Source organism: Danaus plexippus, chromosome 31, assembly GCF_018135715.1.
Source record: "Danaus plexippus chromosome 31, MEX_DaPlex, whole genome shotgun sequence".
Taxonomy (NCBI): Eukaryota; Metazoa; Arthropoda; class Insecta; order Lepidoptera; family Nymphalidae; genus Danaus; species Danaus plexippus.
The window spans coordinates 1,054,617-1,070,487 of record NC_083558.1 but is presented as its reverse complement, the minus strand read 5'-3'; the positions used below and the strand labels follow the sequence as shown (position 1 = coordinate 1,070,487).

At 32.6% G+C, this 15,871-nt stretch overlaps 2 protein-coding genes across 7 annotated transcripts; both read left to right on the top strand.

Annotated features, from left to right (window-relative positions):
- Nucleotides 1-10: 10 nt before the first annotated feature.
- Nucleotides 11-3,359, top strand: LOC116778503 (UPF0547 protein C16orf87-like). Its single transcript, XM_032672526.2, has 4 exons — nucleotides 11-213; nucleotides 521-688; nucleotides 1,559-1,631; nucleotides 2,896-3,359. The coding sequence occupies exons 1-4, from the start codon at nucleotides 163-165 to the stop codon at nucleotides 3,075-3,077; spliced, it is 474 nt and encodes a 157-aa protein (XP_032528417.1). The 5' UTR covers nucleotides 11-162; the 3' UTR covers nucleotides 3,078-3,359.
- Nucleotides 3,360-5,392: 2,033 nt separating this feature from the next.
- Nucleotides 5,393-11,873, top strand: LOC116778345 (spermine oxidase-like). 6 transcript variants are annotated; one of them, XM_061525841.1, is made up of 7 exons: nucleotides 5,393-5,549; nucleotides 7,097-7,273; nucleotides 7,358-7,567; nucleotides 8,173-8,389; nucleotides 8,638-8,816; nucleotides 9,658-9,916; nucleotides 10,784-10,977. In XM_061525841.1, the coding sequence occupies exons 1-7, from the start codon at nucleotides 5,488-5,490 to the stop codon at nucleotides 10,826-10,828; spliced, it is 1,149 nt and encodes a 382-aa protein (XP_061381825.1). In that variant the 5' UTR covers nucleotides 5,393-5,487; the 3' UTR covers nucleotides 10,829-10,977. The 6 variants fall into 6 exon arrangements, with proteins under 6 accessions (XP_061381825.1, XP_061381821.1, XP_032528213.2 ...); XM_061525837.1 differs by lacking the exon at nucleotides 9,658-9,916 and adding an exon at nucleotides 11,331-11,873 and having other exon boundaries at nucleotides 5,394-5,549; nucleotides 10,784-11,051; XM_032672322.2 differs by lacking the exon at nucleotides 10,784-10,977 and adding an exon at nucleotides 11,331-11,873 and having other exon boundaries at nucleotides 5,394-5,549.
- Nucleotides 11,874-15,871: the final 3,998 nt, after the last annotated feature.

Below are 15,871 nucleotides of genomic sequence, written 5' to 3'. Positions count from 1 at the left end.
TATTATTTAATCTAGATTATTTTTAATTGCCTTTATTTTATTATGAAAGTTATGATAGATTTACGAAAGTTCAAGCCATTTAGATTCATCCATTGATACTAGTTTAAACAGCATATAAAATGTTAATATCCTAACATTCATCGAAGATAGTAATATTTCGATATGGGTAAGAATAAAATGATAGCGAAAAGCTGCCCAAAATGTGAGATGCAGGTATGGCATATTTTTTGTAAAGGAAAAGGTATCAAATATGGCCTTCATTTATACGTGTTTTTAAAGGTTTCATATAGAAAACTTAATTTAAGGTTGTAAAAAAAATCACAAAAACTTTAAATAGTTTAAAATCTATCTATGTATACTATAAAAAAATATATACGTACGTTATGATATTATTAATTTGACAAATGGCGGTTGACTAATTACTTGTGTTTCTATTTAAGATTAAAATTTAGAAAAAATATATAAACTATAGTTTTATTTAATATTGCATGTATATAACCAATAAATTTTTTAATTCCAGGTGGCTGTAGCTTCGAAGTCTTGTAAATGTGGTCACACATTCTTCTCAGCCAGAAAAGGGGCTGATTCCCTGCCAGCATTAGAAGATATCAAACGCAGGACAGGTCGTGTGAGACGCTCCCAGCCACAGTTCTACGATGCCCAGCATTACCAGAAGCAGAAGAGGAAGGTAAAATCCAGATCATCATCATAATTATATCTTAATACTAATGTTCGTTAGTTCTACATTAACTATGAAACTAATTAATATCAGTGAAATTTTTTCTTGTTTTTTTTTTATTTGTAAATGCTATGGCTTCACTCACAGTGGAATCAACGAATATTCTGCCAATGTCAATATTTTCATTTGTTCAATGAGTTATAGTCTTGAGTACCGTGTGAAGGAAACATGAGGGAGTTTGTGAAATGGAATACAAAGCCTTTAATTTTTTTTATTTATAATCCTAGCGTCTTAATTACAGAACCATTTTGTAATGAATATATTAAACTTGGAATATCAGTAGATAATTGTATATTTTGTTAAAATCATAGTTTATAATCATAAATCATTGCTTCATAATAATTTAAGAATATAATAATATATCAATATTAAATTTATTTTTATGTCTTGGCTGAAAACAAATTATTACTTTGTTTTTTTAATTAAAAGTATGAAGGTCGATTGACATTCTTCCTGTGAAACTGTGTTGAGGTTTTACTGTATGTTATTGTGTATAAGATTGATAACTATGTATTAAATATGTGGCAATTAATTAAAATTTATGAAACTTTTATACATATTAAAATCTTTGTTTGATGTATGTTATTAAAATGTGCATTTTGTCTTAAATCTTGAATTAAATTATAATACTAATTTTATTATACACAGATAGTACTGCAGTATGATTCCCGAACGCAGGAATAGCTATTTTAGAATGACAATCTTCCTGACGTCATTCATATTTGAAAAATTTTAATAAATATCTATATAGTAAAGTAATTCTGTTTAGTCCTGTGATTATTGTTGAATAGTGTCATTGACCTCCGAATTTTATTCCAGAGTCCAAAGAAAAGGATTATATCGAAGACATACAGCGATGACGATTATAAAGGGAAAGGAAAGATTGAAAGTGGTGAGAATATATGTGTATTAATTAACTTTAATTATAAATATAGTGACATTAGGATATTTTTTTATAGAAATTTAACAGATAAAATATTATTTTATTGTAATTTTTAACTCGAAAAAGGTTCTAATGTAACATTTGCTTTTATTATCTATGTAATTGTTGTATTCTAAAATCTATATTAAATTCGTAATATGTATTGTGCTAAGTGGCAAGACTGTGACCGAACCTAGTATAAGGTGATCTGCCCACCTTATACTTAACATCATAGCATTTACCAATACCGAGCAAGTATAACAATTTTTTTTCTTTTGACGTGTCAAAGTTTAATCGGACTAAAAGTTTTCATATAAATACAAACAGTTGTCAGTCTACATGTCCCGGCTAATCTCTGTAACGGTTGGACTGATTTTGATAGGACTTTCACTAAAAAATTGCTTATGTTATGCTCAGTTATTTGAAATATGTTGTATATGTTTCCCTATAAAACTGTCACTGTAATCTTAACCTGATTTTTATGATAGTTATAGTAGGTGCTTGTGGCTTTGCTTGCATATAAAACCTTTTGGGTAAGCGTCGTTATACTTATAAGGTGTTAGATAGTTCTGATTTGGTGAATGTGGAACTACCTCAAGGCAATGCTGTGTCAGGCAAAAAATTAAAAAAAATCAGAGACGTGACTTCTCATCATTCCATGGATTTACCATGCAGGTGCTGGGTGCATTATTGCAGGGAGATTAGCTTCAACAGTGCCTGGGATTGCGACCCTGGTGTAGGTTTAAGGGGTCCCTGTCTAACGCGTTAAATGCTCACCTTCACCGTCCAAGCTCCTCTCTCTACCTAACCAAAGCAAGGATCTGTATTTGATGGAGTAACAATAATGTAATCAAATAGGGAACCTCCTTATTGAAGTTCTTTGTAAGTAGGTCTAGATTACTCCTCATGAAATTACTTACTTGACAACGAAATTCTCATCAAAATTGGTTCAGCTGTTTATGAGATTAGCCGGTACATACAAATAGAAGGACTGAATTTCTCTTTATTGATGTAGGTATTGTATATACATGTATATGTTAATTTGAAATTACAAACAGACAATGCAACTTCATTTAAAAATATATATATACATGTCAACAATTCTAAAATATATTTATATTGTACAAGATAAAACTACCATAACCAAAGAAAACTTTAAGTTGATAACACTATTAGTAAGTTTTTATTTAATAAATTTATATATATAAGTTTTTTTTGCTATCAAACATTAAAGCTACAGCCAGGGCACGGAGACGGAGAGCTCTGCGTAGGGCACAACGTGAACCAACAACAGATAGAACACGGGATCCGACACCACAGCTCCGTCCAGCTCAGCTGGCCAGGTGTAAATTAATACTACTCGAAATTAACAGGAAGATGAGAGCGGTCACCTGGCAGCCTCCGGGAGATTTGTGATTGCAAATACTTAAACATTGCACCAACCTGCCCAATCACCCAAAATCACCATAATTCAATGCTACACTTGATATTAAAATCAATATTACGTTTCCAATATCACCATTAGATGTTTAATTTTGTTTAGATCCCATCACGTGAGGTTTGTCTGTATATACTGGGGAACTTAACGTTCGTTTAGCTTCGTGAAAATTCTTCGCGGTCATTGATATCTTGTTTGTTAACAAAGAAAAAAAAAAACAACTATTTTTTGTCCATGATTTAATAAAATACTGATTGATACATTAGGAAGCGAATGGTGCAATGAAAGTAAAATTTAATCAAATATGTCAAAATTACGCGGGAAAAGATGTTTTGATATGACACGAAATAATTCACTGTTACACTGATTTGTATATTTAAATGAGAATTTACATAAATTTAATTAAATTGAGCCATTATAAAATACAATTCTTACTAGATAAATTTCTTTTTATCAACGTCGATTTGACAGCCGTCACGGAGAATCACTTGTTTAGTTACCGCTTTTTTTTTTCGATATTTTTTTTTTTAATCTTAATTCCAATATTCTCTCCATTTAATAAATATATTGTATATATATGTCGATATAGTTACGAAGATCTCCTAAATAAAATTTAAGATTAATTTTTAAGTATATTTCATTGTAATTATTATTTGTAAATAAATGATTTTGACAATATATCTTGTTATAATTACTTCAAGTCAACCTTCAAGTCCTTTGGTAATAAATATTTGCTTATATCAAAAAAAAAAACTAATCTTAAGCACTACTTAGTATTTACTATACGCTTGTCAGAATAAATAATAAAATACATTTTTACATTTAATACGATTGACCTTACAACACAATATGCAATCGAGCTATATGCACGGGTAAGGGCTTTTTAATCATTTTATTCAAATATAATTGATATATAATTAGACAACCAATCACATAGGCTATATACAGACTGAACTTAGTACAATACTAATACCACAATACTAGTCCCACCCGAGAGGGTATTATTGTAACAATACTTGTTAGTCTTAATTATCGGAAAGAATTATCTTGAAGAGTATATTTTAGACTGTGGACCTGGGACAACAAAAAGCCGTAGCAGCGGTATTTTAAGGTGACTTATCTGGACCAATATTAGTTTGTTTTTATTTATTATGCTATGGCTTCAATACACTGGACTCGTGAAAAATTTTGCCACGTTTTTATTTGTTAGACTAATTATTATCTTGACTACTGTGAAGTGAAACTTCAAGTCAACGAATTTTCACATCTCCCACGCGGAGGGATACCACGTACTATTAATTTCTTTTTAGAAGGCTGGCCATATTTTTACAGAAAGTATTGTTATTTACAAGTAACATTGATAGCTGTCACTAGGAAGCGCTTTAACAGCCAAGTATTTGTAAATATCAGCGCAATAAATCAAATGGCTATGACGTCAACTATATTATAAATATATATTTATAGATTATGGAAAGTGATTTAAATGTTAAAAGAAATATCCAAATGTTAAAATATAAATTTAATTTAATGGTAACTTATAATTTGAAATATAATCGAATTTTATGGTCAACATGTAAAAATATACTATTTTTTATGTTGACCAGAAAAATATATCAATTTTTAAAAGTTATTTAAAATATCAGTATAGCTTTTTTATATGCATTTTAAAATTAAAGAGATTTTTTTTGTCAACTACAAAAAACTATTCTGATTCTTAAACCAGAAGTATTCCCGAACGTCCATGATGTGTCAATAAAAAAGAAATAAATAAATAAATGAACTTTGTCGTTGTTTGTTTAAAATGTGGCCATCATCCGTGCAAAGACGTGCACAGTACATTCTGCCAGTGTAGTGTAGAATGGAGGAGACGCGATCCGGGATTAACTTTTGAAGGAAATAAAATTTAACAGCCTCGACTGAAGTCACAATTTGGAACTTTGTTAGTAGATCTAAAACAACACAAATTCAACTAGATGCAAAGATGGGAGATATATACTGTATAATAAATGTAAAACTAAGTCTAATATTATACAAAGGTAATTCAAATTACAACAAATGAACTTTAAAGAAGCTTATCAAATTTTTTAATGATAGACAAAATCACGTTTTTCTTAGAGAGGAACAAATATGATTAATTATTCCGACAATTTTATCAAAAAAAAAAAAAAAAATTCAATGCCCAGAATTTTTTCCGACAAAATTAATACAAGCACATACAAAATCATTCGTTTCATTTTTTATCCGGCTGTATAGATGTAATCCACTATTGAATAAGTAATTCACTTATCTTCTCATATTTATAGATATGTTTTTGTAAACAAAATATCGGATGTACTTATTTATTATATAAGAACCGTTCAGTTTTATTTTATTATTCATATAGACATCATGGCGTCTCTCAGTGAAGTGTATTTGATTTTATTGTTTGTCAGTTCAGCAATATGCACGGAGTGAGTATTTTTAAGAAGGATTATGTGTTTTGTTTAAATCATACGGTATTAACATTATAATTTTACCGCGCTGGTATGAAATACATAACATAAATAATAATTATTCTAGAATTGTACTTTTTTCATATATATTCTTAACAGATTTAATATTTCTGAAAAAAATTTATTTATAACCTTCAAAATGCTAAAAGCAATAGTATATAAATATTTAAACTTTATCTTACGTCTTAAAATTTAGGACCTTAGGTCCTTTTCCTCTGAAAACTAAAAAAAAACATACATATTATTTAAAATAATTAATTAGAAGGAAGATTTTTAATTTTTTTTTATTATATTTTGTTATATAACTATATTTCTATTAAATAACACATTAGACACAAGTTTATCTCAATAGCCCCGCGTGTAAGTGCTCACAAAATTACAATGTGACTGTCACGGGTTATCGTTTGACATTAGTTCAACGCGACCACTATAATAATAAATAAATCGTCTTCACGCGGATGAAGGCCACATTTAAAACAACTAACCAATAATATATAAATACAATTTAATTGCATTACAGTATAATGTTATTTTAATTTATTATAAGTGAGTTCAAATATAGCGTCTGAGTTAAAGGTAATTTAAGTACATTTTAATACGATGATCATTAAATAACAGGTTTATCGTATAACAAATTCGTTTTACTATTATAAAGCTTGCTCTGATTCGTTTATCGTTTGTGTTAGATTACGTCACGACAAAGATAATTCATTATTTGTTTAAAATTTACAGTGTGAAACACTTTTTACTTGCATAATAATTTATGTTTACAATAAACAAACTGCGCGAGTGTGTAGTCAGGTTAGCTGTGACGGAAGGGCGAAGGTAAAATAAAGATTACATTGAACTTGTTTGATTTAAAAAAAGCTTCAATTTAACTTAATATACGATATATCGATGTAAGCTTGTAATGTATGACGTCGGTAAAATTGTGGAACTGTATTCATACAATTCTTAAGTCCCACTTAACATTCCCGATCAATTTTCATTATTCTATGGTCTAAGTTTTACACATTATATACAAGAAATTCATTCCCGACTGTAAATTTATCACACTTAAATAAATTTACGTCTTTTTCGATGTTTCTAAAGAAACGTGTTTATATAACTGTCTAATACTATGAGGTATGTTTTATAATGATTATTTTTACATAATTCCTATTAGGAATATCATTTCAAACTGATGTCGCATTAAAACGAATTTAAATAAGTATAAAGCATCTGAAGGATACTTTTTTTTTTTTAATATATTAAAATTAAAACAAAATTTAAATATTCCGTCCGTGTCATTGATTCCTTGGCGAAATCCTAGTCTGTTATACTATAGATTGAAGCCTATACAGTCTATAGGCAAGTAGATTGTATCAAAAATTATTGTATAGAAAATTTTTGACATGAAATTTATGTAACGATTGTTACGATGTCTCACTTAATAGTTATATTGTGTTCATTATTTGCTATAAACTCTTATCTCTAAGGAATGTCTATTGAAATCATTCTTCCAGCACTATGATGAAATATGACACCATAGTTATCGGTCTCGGTGCTGCCGGTACAACTGCAGCTTCTGCACTCGCTAAGGCCGGCAAACGAGTCTTAGCTTTAGAAGCACAGGACAGGATTGGAGGACGAGTCCAAACCGTGCCGTTCGGTGATGGGGTCGTTGAACTCGGAGCTGAATGGTATGTACAGAACAAAAATATTCTAACAACATTTATTTCATATTTTCAATAGTAGAAATATATGACAAGACATTATCTTTCCAGGATACACGGAACGGAACCCAGTGTTGTCTATGATTCAGCTATAGATAACAATGTTATGGTATTACCACAGGATATTTACCTTAATGTGTATAAATCTGACGGCACTCCCGGTAACTCAGAACTGATAAATGAATTGGTCGACTATGCCCTTGAAATGACATCCAATATCACAGGCCCAGCGAGGCCATTAGGTTTATATCTGACTGATAAGTGAGTAAAATTATTGCTATTTACATCTTTTGTTACTATAGTGTACAATTGTGTATTCTTCATATAGTGACAGATTGACACTGTACTGAGAATGACCGTGAAGTGTACAATAGTGTATTCTTCATATAGTGACAGATTGACACTGTACTGAGAATGACCGTGAAGTGTACAATAGTGTATTCTTCATATAGTGACAGATTGACACTGTACTGAGAATGACCGTGAAGTGTACCATAGTGTATTCTTCATATAGTGACAGATTGACACTGTACTGAGAATGACCGTGAAGTGTACAATAGTGTATTCTTCATATAGTGACAGATTGACACTGTACTGAGAATGACCGTGAAGTGTACAATAGTGTATTCTTCATATAGTGACAGATTGACACTGTACTGAGAATTACCGTGAAGTGTACAATAGTGTATTCTTCATATAGTGACAGATTGACACTGTACTGAGAATGACCGTGAAGTGTACCATAGTGTATCATCCAAGATTTTTCAGAGATTGAATATTTTCTATGTGACTTTCATTTATTAAATTATAAAAGCAAAGTCAGTCAAAAATTGAAGTTTTGTTTTCAAACGAGCAATATTTTTAAGGTTGAACGAGTATATCAAAGAGAGACATCCGGAACTGGTACACGATCGTGAGTTTTTGAGCGAGTTCCTATCGATAATGGACCTTATTGTAGACAACTTAGAGTCCTCTAACGATTGGTACGACGTTAGCACCTTGACGAATTACAGGGAACTGGGAGGTCACCAGCATATGAGCTGGCACAGGCATGGTTACAAGACATTCTTCGATATTCTACTGGTAGGTCAGATATCTATAGCTTTAAGTCTGTTTGTGTACATCAAGGTCATTGAACCCGACGAAATTAATCCGCGAGATGTTTTAGATATCAATTTTTGTGTTATCGGTGTGGACTTGGTCCACGACTATTGTTTGATTTTTTTGTTGATATTTTTAAGTGACGTTAATTGAAGGTAGTTCTTAAAAAAAAATGTGAATTTAGACAGAAATTTACAAATTCCAATCTATAGTTATTCCAACCATTGTAGAACACATATGAGAACGGCCCCGGCTGGCCGACGTTGGACATCAAATTGAACAAAGAAGTGAAATTAATAAAATGGCCGCGAGATTCGTCTGGAGACGTTGAGGTGACCTGTGCTGATGGAAGTGTCTTCACCGCTGATAATGTCATAGTGACGGTGTCACTCGGAGTGTTGAAGGAGAGGTGAGTTTTACAGAATACGCTATAAGCTGGGATGAAGTTCTCCAAAATTGTTGCTTTATACTTAATGTAGATGTCAGTTAAATGAAACTAGTGTTATTCGGATATACTCCGCGGATTTTATTATTTAAAAACTACATAATCCCGACGTGAATGTGACATTCACACCTCGTCTGCCCGTCATCACGGTTGCTGCAAAGTAACCGAAACGTCGGGATTATGTAGTTTTTTAAATAATAAAATCCGCGTAGTAAATCCGAATAATACTAGTTTCATTTAAATGAATACTCGCGAAAATCTTAGATCTCATTAGATGTCAGTTTATATCAGATTACCCTAAAAATGAGCAGAATTTGGTAAAAACTCACATATAGTTCAATATTTGGACTTGTGTTGTTGTTTCTGTTGTCTAAGCTCTATGGTAGATTTTATTTAGCGTTCTCGTTTGATATTCTTTTAAGAGAAACAATAATATATATATATTTTAACTGATTCATTTCCTCAGTAATAAATATATAATATAACTATGCGTAAAACTGCTTGTCGACAAAGGATAGTTACGCCCAAAGAATTAATATTTAATAAAAAAATATTAATTACATAATATTATATAGATTTCCGCACATAACCTTGATTGTTATAGCAGACATATAAAACGGACTATAGTCTTGAGATTTTCATATAAGAACAATTTTTTTATGCCCATTTCGAGTAAAATATTCGGAAAATGTTAGCTAGTGAAATAAATAATCGAAATTTAGGTTTTGGACGGTAAATGTCCAACCAAATGTAGGTTGCGCAAAAAAAAGTTTTAAATATTAGTTAAGAAAAATATGACTTCCAGATATAAGACGTTATTTGTGCCACAGTTACCTGAAGATAAAGTTACGACCATAGAGAAGCTCTCCATGGGAGTTATAGGGAAAATTATATTATCCTTCCCCCAAAAATGGTGGCCCATGGATGGGAATTTCCTGTTTTTCTGGTCTAGATCCGATAAGTTGAAGTGTGAGAATTGGTTGACCAAGATATTAGGATTGACGCAGCCCAAGGGCTCTAACAATACAATAACTCTGTGGACCTCCGGCGATACAACTAGACTGGTCAGTGAATGGGGATCGTTGGTGTTAGATGTAAAATATGTCGTCCCCAGAATGGGACTAATGGTATAAATTAGGGAAAATTTCTTAATGGGCTATTAGTGGTGGGTATCGGCGTACAAATAGGACTAACTGGTATAAGGTGGCACGGTGACATTTATGAGTAATCATATAGGATTGTTTGATTTGGGCGCTAACATTATAGACAATATTTGATAACTTCCTGTTTGTGTAATCTCATAAATTAAAATTAAATTTCCAAATGATTAAAAAAGGAAAACTAATGGGCAATAAAAGGTAAAAATGATTTTTAAGTAAAATCATTGTTTTCATGTTATGTTTATTGCATGCATGTATTTATAAAATTTCATGTGGATTTTTTTTCCTTGCATGCACCGATACAGGTTGGTGAAGGCGAGCTGACGATAAAAAATTTAAAAAAAATCGTATAGTGTTATTTCAGGGTGTTAGGGATTTAGTTACTGAAGCGTTTCTTAATTTTCTATATGTGTATTCCATTTCATTATTTTTTTAAGTTATTTATATTTCCTCAGGAAGTTTTGTCTTCCTATTTCGTGTTGCGTAAATTTAGGACCATATTTCATTTTTTTTTTTTGGCCACGTACAAGTGGTACTCGTATTAATATAGTTTTTTTAGTAAAGTATGCTATGTCCACACGAAATACATAATAGAAAAAATGTACGCTCTTTATATAATTCTATCTAATTACATAGTATGGACTATACTTCACCTTTTGATTTTTTTCTCTGAGCCCAATTTTAGGGCTCCGAAACTACGTCATAACTGCATAATTTAAATTCTGTAAACATTTTGCTGTCTGTTGTCTATCACGAAGAAATCTCTTGCAGAAAAACGAGTCTATTCGAACCGTCGCTGCCGGCGGGAAAAATTAAAGCAATCAACGTGATTCCTATAGGAGTTATGAACAAGATTATGTTGAAATTCGATAAATTAGACCTTCCGAGCGGTAACTTCTACGGTTTCCTTTGGAAGTCTGAGGACAAGGCGCGCGTTTGTCCCGAAGACGGCTGGACAACAAAGATTTTCGGCGCCAGCACTCCGTTGAGCAATACTAACGTGTTGACCCTCTGGACGAGCGGGATACATGGGCTTTTGGTGTGTTATCGTTGCTTGCTCCATATTATATGACAAAATATCAATGGCTTGTAATATATTTAACTATTAATAAAGAAACGAACCACAGGAACACATGGTCCCCTAAAAGGTTCTCATTAAACTGGTCTTGTATTTACATATAACAAAATTGGCACATGTTTGGGCCCTAAAAATATTGGTATAGGTCACACGCATGCTTTATTTATTACTAAATTTTGGTTATATGGAAATTAACTATTAATCTATAGGTAGGATGATTAATTTGATATAATATTCTAGGTGGAGGCCATGCCAAGTGACGTCGTGATGAAGAAGTCAATGGAACTGATAAGGAGATTCATGGGGAAGGTCGCGGATATCCCGGAGCCGACTGGCATATTGATGTCCAAGTGGTTCTCTAACCCGTATACCAGAGGCAGTTACACCTACGACAACCTCGTAGTCACTGACTATCCTGATGCTAGGGCCACCTTGGAAGCTCCCCTGAGAGATTCCACCGGAGCCCTAAAAGTCCTATTCGCGGGTGAGGCGACGAATAGCAATCACTTTTCGACCGTTCACGGCGCCAGCGAAACCGGTCTGAGGGAAGCGAAGCGTATTTTGCCGAACAGCAAGCTCTAAAACGCAATAAAAAAACTAAGGCTGGCCATAAATATTTTCATATTATACGTATTTCCCCAAACTTATTCGTAGCCCGACATTTTTCACGAATGTTTATATTTTGATAGACATATCTTATTATATACTCGTCTCAATATACATTTACCCGACTGACGGTCGTTTCGTACACTTTATACAGCTTTATTATAACGATCCAGAGCATTGCTTGTTTTATTTCGAACCCCATGGAACCTTTATAAGAACTGGCCAAGCGCGAAACGGATTCGCGCAAGGAGGTTCAATAGAATCATTAAAAAAAATAATAATAAAATCGGAGCTTAGACGTAAAATATTCTGCCTGACACCATGTCCAGGACATTGGCGACAAATAGAAGTGGAAAGTCGGAACAGGATGAGGAGTTTAAACGAGTTTTGATCGTGATGTCTAGCGTCATCAATAGACTCAGCGGAAAAAAAAGACAAATCATATTAAATCATAATTGGATTTGAAGGATTTGGAGAAAATTCCACTCCCTTGATTTGCCGTTCCCCACCAACAGCGTCATAAATGGCGTCCTTCATTTCCACAAAACCAGTTGCAGCGATGTCCAGCGCTTACAGAAATCTCGTCGTTGTCAAGATGATTATTTTTTTATCCTGCCTTAACTGTAGAAATGGTCTTAGTATTCATAGCTTCTGATTTCGTCAGCTGGCCAGGGACAGGGTGCTTGGTGTGTTGGACGAACTGCTTACAGTTATGTCCAAAGAGAATTCAAGGCTTTACTCTTCATTCAGACCAATTAATATTTTAATCTGTGTAAGATCCATCCCGACAAATTTTGAATTGATAGAGTTTCAGATCTAACTTTAGTTGGTGATAAAGAAGGTCAGAAAGAAGGTAAGAAAAGACCAATGGTCCAAGGATAGGGAAATAAGATTTTAACGCGAAGGAGAACAAGTTTAGGCATGATGAGTGGGTAGAGAAATAGTGGAAAACGAAGTATTGGCTATGGAATTAAAACTAGAAGTAATGAAGTCGCCCATCACCATTTTATGTTCACAATAAGAGGTGAATTGATCTATAAGGGTCTTAAATTAAGGGACGTAGGGTCTATAAGGGTCTTAAATTAAGGGACGTACGGTCTATAAGGATCTTAAATTAAGGGACGTAGGGTCTATAAGGATCTTAAATTAAGGGACGTAGGGTCTATAAGGATCTTAAATTAAGGGACGTACGGTTTATAAGGATCTTAAATTAAGGGACGTAGGGTCTATAAGGATCTTAAATTAAGGGACGTACGGTTTATAAGGATCTTAAATTAAGGGACGTAGGGTCTATAAGGATCTTAAATTAAGGGACGTAGGGTCTATAAGGATCTTAAATTAAGGGACGTACGGTCTATAAGGATCTTAAATTAAGGGACGTAGGGTCTATAAGGATCTTAAATTAAGGCACGTACGGTTTATAAGGATCGTAAATTAAGGGACGTAGGGTCTATAAGGATCTTAAATTAAGGGACGTAGGGTCTATAAGGGTCTTAAATTAAGAGAAGTAGTTCATTATAAAATTTGTACGGTAAAAGAACAAAAATAATTAGTGTTTCATAAAATAGTTATAGTGTAGACATGTTCCGATGGGAGACATTTAAAATATAAAGGAAATATGAGGACGCATACCAATTGCTAGTCCATCTCCGGCCTGTACAGTAAAAACGACAGCCAGGTTAAGTGCAGGCCACGGGAGAGAGTGGAGATTTTAAATGGCATTCAGAAATTAAGATTTCCCTAAAATGGGCAGGGATTATGGGCATTATGGAAAAATATATTTTTTTTATATAATCTAAAAAAAGAAAAGATTTTTCATAATGCCTCCAATAATAATATAAAAAAAAATAACGGCAACACTCGAAAAAAATACTAGAATTTAAAGCGTGCATATATACACGTTAAAAAAACATAAGAGGAGGGTAGAACGGGAATAATAATTGACAGTGCAAAGGTAACAAAAAAAACATGAAGAAACTACTTTTTGTTAAGACGTTTTGATCCACGGCGACGTCCACCTGGATGAAGTTTTGAAGAGCAGACAGAATTAAGCTCGTGGAGGTACTAAATTCTTCTGGCAGTGACGTCGAGAGGCAGGCGGGGATGTAGCCTTGAGGTTCTGCTGGAAGTCGTTCTAGTTTTAAACATATCACTCAGCGATTAAGGACTTTTTATAATCCATGAGCTAACGTCACTATATAGAAACTATAGCTAACTGACTATGGAGTGTAACGTGTTTAAGTGCAGTGCAAGTTAAAGGACCTCGATTTTTACTGGTAAGTAATGCCAGTCACTGAGTAAAAAAATTTTAAAATCAATTATAATGAAGAGAACTACTAACTACAAGAAACTATACTTTAAATACCCTAAATATATCTTCTGTTTGTTGCTTAGCACTTGTATACATCGTTCAGATAGATTAAAAAAAATCATTTATAATAAAGAGAACTACTAACTACAAGAAACTATACTGTTTGTTATTTGGCAGCGCTCTAAATATATCTTTTTTTGTCTCTTAGTACTTCTATACATCGTTCAGATAGATAAAATATTTTATTTAAACAACCAACTACAACTGATGAGCTGCACAAGCCAACGAGATACTTGTAGTAACAGGGTAGGGAGAACCGGTGTAAAATTTAGGGCACTTTGTAAAATATATGAAAAGTTAGTTTTAGGGCAATAAGGAAATGTAAAGATTCAAATCGTGTTAAATATTTTTCATAAAAGGCATTCGAAGTGAATATTAAAATAAGTATAGATAAGACTTCACACGAATACGCGGGTAGTTTGTAAAACTGATATAACAAAGAAACGTTACAATTAGTCTTTATCATTATTATTCAATTATTCGCGTTTGTTTAATAACCAAAATAATGTACAATTATCTCAATCATGCTTTTTTTTTATGTAAATACAAAAAAGAATGTGCAACAGAATGTATTCTGAGATATTGTAATCGGATGTCAATATTGAATCGATGCTTCGATTGTAAAGTTATACGTAAATTTTCTTTAAGTATATATAATATCTCGTCAGTGATCCCTTTGAAATAACCACATTTTTTTATCAGACAACTAATACAAACTAAACAAGTTACACAGCAAATTAAATAATAATACTTTGATAAAAATATCATCTATATACAACTATATCTGAACTAACTAACTAAATGTAGAACCAATTCCAGCTTACCATTTGTTTATACGTTAACAAAAACTTTAAACTCTCCGTATTTAGTTCGGACATGTGACGAGTAATTTTAAACTTAATAAAATACGGTCATTACCAAAAAGGTCATGGTCCAATCATATCCAGACGATTTAGCACAATCTGAAAGCACCTACCAGGTTTTGAAGTGCCCGAGACCCCAATAAACTTAGATTAACCCTTCAATATGCAGTTACGGTGTCCGGGGTCACCTCGACCCCCGGGGATACCGAATTAGGAGGACAGGTTAATGGTGAACGATATCGGGGTTACAGTACAAGTTAAAATATTTGAGATACGAACATAACATTGTAATAAAATATATACATACGTATAGCAAGTACATTTTTTTTTTTATTTTGTTCATGTGTACTTATATTTTTAATCCGTCAGCGCCATCTATCGCGTGTCGCGTTACTTCACACTATACATCTGTCATGAAGCTTTCCCGGGGCTACACGGACTGAAGGACACATTATATACTATGTGCTATTAATATATGAGACATATTATTGCAAAGTTACATCAAAATCTATACAGCAATATGTTTATAATTTATGTTTCTTAATATTTGTGTTCGTTTCCACAAGCACTTATTACGTGATAGTTCTAAGGATAGTTAATTGTTAATCGGCCGGTCTAATCGCAGGTCGCTATAACTTCTAAGTTAAATTGTCCAGTCTACACAGGTGTCAGCAGTTCCGTGTGAACGACTGTTTAGTTTTATAGTTATTTTTAGAATATTTCGCCGCCATTTTTTCGCCTTTACAACGTACATGGTTAAAGCAATTAACTTTAATAAAATTTTTGTACGTACATAAAGTGCTATCACTCATTTTCTTATCGTTGTTGAGTTAACTCGATATTTGATAATTTACTAGCAGTTCGTTGGTGATACTTTCTTGAAATCAATACTAGAAGTGTTTTATACTACAATTCCTACAATTCTATTCCGCCATTTTGGT

Excerpts from the sequence above, each read along its gene's own strand:
- LOC116778503 (XM_032672526.2), top strand. The coding sequence starts at position 163 with ATGGGTAAGAATAAAATGATAGCGAAAAGCTGCCCAAAATGTGAGATG. Across the intron at positions 214-520 it reads GCCCAAAATGTGAGATGCAG|GTGGCTGTAGCTTCGAAGTC; the intron begins GTATGGCATATT and ends TTTTAATTCCAG. Across the intron at positions 1,632-2,895 it reads GAAAGGAAAGATTGAAAGTG|CTACAGCCAGGGCACGGAGA; the intron begins GTGAGAATATAT and ends CAAACATTAAAG.
- LOC116778345 (XM_061525837.1), top strand. The coding sequence starts at position 5,488 with ATGGCGTCTCTCAGTGAAGTGTATTTGATTTTATTGTTTGTCAGTTCA. Across the intron at positions 7,568-8,172 it reads GGTTTATATCTGACTGATAA|GTTGAACGAGTATATCAAAG; the intron begins GTGAGTAAAATT and ends AATATTTTTAAG. Across the intron at positions 11,052-11,330 it reads GCGGGATACATGGGCTTTTG|GTGGAGGCCATGCCAAGTGA; the intron begins GTGTGTTATCGT and ends ATAATATTCTAG.